We start from the raw sequence: 5,118 nt of genomic DNA, 5'->3' as shown, positions 1-5,118 counted from the left end.
AGTTACGAATTTTATTTAAAGTTTTTCGATTTGATTAAAGAAGATTTAGTTAAAATATATAATGATTTTTTATCTGGAAGTGTTCAACCACCTGATGGTTTTGCATCCGGTGTGATTACTTTGATTCATAAAGGAGGATCAAAACATGAATTAGATAATTTCAGACCAATAAGCCTTCTCAACTGCGATTATAAATTATTCACCAAGATCATTGCAAATAGAATAGCCTTAGTTACAGATTCTGTTTTAGGCCCAGAGCAATCAGCTTGTCGGAAAGATCGATCATGTATAAGTAACTTAATGGATATAAGAAGGATTATTATGAAAGCAAATGAAACGGCTAAATTGAAAGGAGCATTTGTCAGTATTGATCTACAAAAAGCATTTGATAATGTAAACCATGATTTTCTTTGGGATGTTTTAAACAAATTTCGTTTTCCTTTAAGTCTTATCAATTGCATTAAAAACCTTTATAAAGATGCTTCATCAAAAATTTTATTTAATGGATTTATGACTAATGAGTTTAGAATCAAGCGTTCTGTTCGACAAGGGTGCCCCTTGAGTATGCTACTATTCGTTTTATATATTGAGCCACTGCTAAGACAAATAGACAAAGAAATTTCTGGAATTTTGATATATAATAAGTTTGTTAAAACTGTGGCCTATGCTGACGATATCAACATTTTTATAAAAAATGACAATGAATTTGACTTGCTAAATCGCTGTTTTGCAAATTTTGAAACTTTTGGTAGGATTAAAATCAATTTGAAAAAATCAATTTTTCTTAGATTAAACAAATGCAATCTAGGACCCCAACTGATTAGGGAAGTTAACTCTTTGAAAATTTTAGGTGTTGAATTTTGCTGTAAAATTTTGGATATTATTAATTTAAATTATGATCGAATTATTAAAAACATAAAGTATTTTTTCTATTTACATGGATCGAGAAATCTTAATTTGTATCAAAAATGTTGGCTTATTAACGCTTTTGTGTTATCCAAGCTCTGGTATATGGCCCAAATCTTTCCTCCTAACAACAAACATATAGCAGTTATAAAATCAGAAGTCGGAAAATTTTTGTGGGCTGGATATATTTTTAAGGTAAATAGGGATCAATTATATCTAAGCTGTACTGATGGAGGTTTGAGTCTTGTAGATCATGAGTCTAAAATAATGGCTTTATTTGCGAAAAATTTGAAGACTAAAGATGCTAACAACATAATGACAGAAAACTACATTCTAAGTTATTCCAAACCCCACGTACTTCCTGTCTCCTTAAGAAACAGTATTGAAGTAGCTAAAACTATAGTTGCAAACCCAGATTTAGTAGAATGTGCTCAGATATATACAGATATACTAAATAGAAAAAATATTGTCCCAAAAGTAAAATTAGATCATCCCCATATTAACTGGGATATAGTTTGGAAAAATTGTCATCAAAAATATCTATCAGCTGAGGACCGAGCTAGGATTTTTGTATTCTGTAACGATATTGTGTAATCGAGAGAAGCTTTTTGCTTATGGTGTTGGAAATTTGGTTGATGGTAATTGTCAAAGGTGCTCCATGGCTGATAATAATTATCACAGGCTTGCTGAATGCACAGAATCTAAAAAAGTGTCAGATTGGATAAAAGAAATGATCTGGAAAAGGTGTAAAATGAAAATTAATAATCTAGAAGATCTTCTCTTAAAAGAAGTGGATCCGAATAATAAGAACGAAAAGGCTGCTCTGTGGTTTTGTAGCAAAGCAATGACGCATTGCTTTAAATTTTTTCCGAATGCTTCATTGTACCAATTAAAAAGAGAAATGCGCAATTTGAGATGGGAAAATCGAGAAGTGTTTGAAAAAGAATTTGGAGATCGTTTGAATTGCTTTTAATTGTATGTGTAAAGAAAAAGGTTAGCTTAGGATGTCAGGCTGGATAATTATTGTAAATTAGTTGTAAAAAAAAAAAAAAAAAAAAAATGCGAAGTTATCCAGCGCATCATCCACATTACAGTTTACTACGAGGGTGGTCAGGCAGGTCTCCTAGAAATTAGAGTATTCTCAGCATCCGTAATCTGATAGTGTTCATCGCAAATCAAGAAAAAACTTCTGCGCTCTCCTCACAAGGCACGGCATTCTTCGCAATCGACAAAGGGATTCCAAATAATGCCTTTCGTTGATGTGAGATTAATTACCTGAATAGTTCACTTGTTGGTTTGTAGATGACCGTCAAGAGGGCGCGAGTTGCCCCGAACTACCGATGCGGCTGTTTTTTTGCGCGAGCACACACTTCATTATCACTGCATTTCCATCGGTTGTTGACAAATGATTGAGAAATTGTAGGTATAGGTACGTATTTTTCCTCTGGAGAGTCTCGTTCGATTCGCTGCGCTTATAAAAGTTTGTGATCGAATCAGCCTAGGAGCAGTTTCAATTCCTGGTTCGAGCGGGTACCAGTGACAGTATGGAAAAAATCACGTTCGCACTAGTGTGTACTTTGTTGTGCTTTGGCTTCGGGGTAGTTTTGGGGGCTGATGACAACTGGTGGCAGCATGCAAACTTCTACCAAATATATCCCCGATCGTTTATGGACAGCGACGGAGACGGGATCGGCGATCTCCCGGGTATAACGCAGAAGGTGTCCTACCTTAGGAATGAGCTTGGCATCGATGCCGTTTGGCTGTCGCCAATTTTCAAGTCACCGATGGCCGATTTTGGATACGATATTTCTGATTTCAGAGATATTTACGAAAAATTTGGAACGATCGCAGATCTGGAAAACCTTGCGGCCGAATGCAGAAGACAGGGATTGAAACTGATTCTTGACTTCGTTCCCAACCACAGCAGTGATGAGCATGATTATTTCGTAAAATCTGTTAACAAGGTGGATCCTTATACGGATTATTATGTGTGGCACCCGGGAAAGTTATTACCCAATGGAACAAGAGTACCGCCCTCCAACTGGATTAGTGTGTTTATCGGAAGTGCTTGGGAGTGGAATGACGTACGAAAAGAATATTATCTACATCAGTTTTTGAAGAAACAACCGGATCTCAATTACCGCAATCCAGCAGTTGTCCAGGAAATGAAGGATGTCTTGAGATATTGGCTGGATAAGGGCGTGGACGGTTTCCGCGTAGATGCCTTGCCTTATCTTTATGAGGCCCCGGTCGGTTCGGATGGCAACTATCCCGATGAAGCTAAAACCGGAAACACGCAAGATTCGACGAATCCCGATTATTTGTACCACAATCTGACACAAAACCTTGACGAAACCTTTGATATGATCTACCAATGGCGTGAAGTTCTGGAGCAATTTAAGACGGATACCGCAAGAACGGAAGACGTGGTACTGATGATCGAAGCGTACACACCTCTGGAAAATATAATACGGCTCTATGGTGATGACGCTACTGGACGTGAAGGGGCCCAGATTCCGTTCAACTTTGAAGTTTTAAGTAATATTTTCAAGGATAGCAACGGCAAAAAGTTCCATGACATGGTCATGAGATTTATGAACGCCAAACCCGAAGGTCGGTACGCCAATTGGGTGGTAAGTATTAAAGTGAACTAAAATATAATTTTGAAGCATAGAAATTTGTAATAATTTCTATTAACAAAAAATTAGTAAATTCTGTATATAAAATCTAAACTTCAGTTCTAAAAGAATGTAAACCAATACACATTCTCACACAGCTTGGCAATCACGACAACAAACGCCTGGCGTCACGGCTCGGTGTCAAACGAGCTGACCTGTACAACATTGCCCTTAATACGCTCCCAGACGTTGCCGTCACCTACAATGGTGAAGAATTGGGCATGGAAGACGTCTACATCCCGTGGAGCGAAACGATAGACCCGGCCGCCTGCAACAGTAATCCGCGGGACTTTATGAAATACTCCCGTGATCCAGCCCGCACACCGATGCTTTGGGATAGTTCAACCAGTGCTGGGTTTTCGACGAGTGCCACTACCTGGCTGCCTGTTTCGGCCAACTACAAAAGCGTCAACTATGAGGTGCAAAAATCCGCCCCACGCAGCCACGTCAAGATCTTCAAGTCGTTGCTGCGTTTGCGCAAACAACAAACCCTTCGAAAGGGCGGTTTTGAGATGAAGCTACTGGATGACGATCTGCTGGTTATCAAGCGACATCTAGACGGAGTCAGCACCGTGGTTTCGATTCTCAACTTCCACAAGAGCACCCGCACGGTCAATCTTTCGCAAGCGTTCGATGGTTTGCCGTTGGAATTCGAAATTATCACCTCGTCGCTTCAAACGAATTACATCGATGGGTGAGCGATTTGCTGATTCCAGGTGTTTGAATGATTAATTTATATTCAACTTTTGTTTTTTTTTCCACAGTTCGGTGGTTGATCGGGACAATATTTCCTTGCCGGCCGAGGCTGCTATCGTTCTAGAGGGAAATATAGCAAATGGTGTTTAACCAACCTACTGAACTGATCGAAAAAAATTAATATATTCCTACTAAATGATGATAACATTGCTTCTAATTTTTTGAAAGAAAATCACTTACCTAGATTTAAAAAAAGATTGAGGATAGTTTGGAATGCTAAAAACTTCTCGACTTGTGGTTGTCCAATTTTCGGCGATGCTAACCTACAAAACATGTTATCACATTTCTCGATATACATGTTTGGTCAACCCATCATTCATTCATTTCATTCATCGTGAGTCTACATACTAGCACTTTGCCGTTCTTTGTAGAACGATTATGTTTCGTTAAATTAAAACTGCAATGATGCTATTGCTATAACCTGATAAGCTACCGGTTTTCTCCGATTTTTTGGAAAAAAAGCCTTATTTTATCTGATTTTTTTTTTAATTTTGACGGAAAATTATATATTTCTATAAGAAGTATGATTTCCATTAGAACTGCCCCAAATTTGTATGGGAAATTTCAAGCTTGTGAAATGTTATGCGCTGCAGGCCTAAATTGATCCTATTTAGGCCTAGTACAAGTTCTCATGCCAAATTTGGGCCAGATCGGATCACGGGAAGGAGTCGCTCAACGAGCCTGAAGTTTGTAAGGGATTTGGAGACATTTTGTTCGGGAGGAACATGAAAATTCAGTTTTTCATAAATAACTTTGGTCTTCTTCGGCAGATTTCTTT

The 5,118-nt window shown here is 38.1% G+C and overlaps 1 protein-coding gene across 1 annotated transcript; it reads left to right on the top strand.

Moving 5' to 3' along the window:
- Nucleotides 1–2,390: 2,390 nt before the first annotated feature.
- LOC129748999 (probable maltase) lies at nt 2,391–4,490 on the top strand. Its single transcript, XM_055743815.1, has 3 exons — nt 2,391–3,539; nt 3,683–4,278; nt 4,349–4,490. The coding sequence occupies exons 1-3, from the start codon at nt 2,451–2,453 to the stop codon at nt 4,428–4,430; spliced, it is 1,767 nt and encodes a 588-aa protein (XP_055599790.1). The 5' UTR covers nt 2,391–2,450; the 3' UTR covers nt 4,431–4,490.
- The last annotated feature ends 628 nt before the right edge of the window (nt 4,491–5,118 follow it).

The sequence above is a fragment of the Uranotaenia lowii genome, chromosome 2 (assembly GCF_029784155.1).
Source record: "Uranotaenia lowii strain MFRU-FL chromosome 2, ASM2978415v1, whole genome shotgun sequence".
Lineage (NCBI taxonomy): Eukaryota > Metazoa > Arthropoda > Insecta > Diptera > Culicidae > Uranotaenia > Uranotaenia lowii.
The sequence above is the reverse complement of the archived record's forward strand: the minus strand, read 5'-3'. Positions and strand labels throughout refer to the sequence as shown.

Bases quoted from the DNA above. Each gene is read 5' to 3' on its own strand.
- LOC129748999 (XM_055743815.1), top strand. From the start codon at position 2,451: ATGGAAAAAATCACGTTCGCACTAGTGTGTACTTTGTTGTGCTTTGGC. The intron at 3,540-3,682 runs GTAAGTATTAAA...ATTCTCACACAG, and splicing joins GTCGGTACGCCAATTGGGTG to CTTGGCAATCACGACAACAA. The intron at 4,279-4,348 runs GTGAGCGATTTG...TTTTTTCCACAG, and splicing joins CAAACGAATTACATCGATGG to TTCGGTGGTTGATCGGGACA.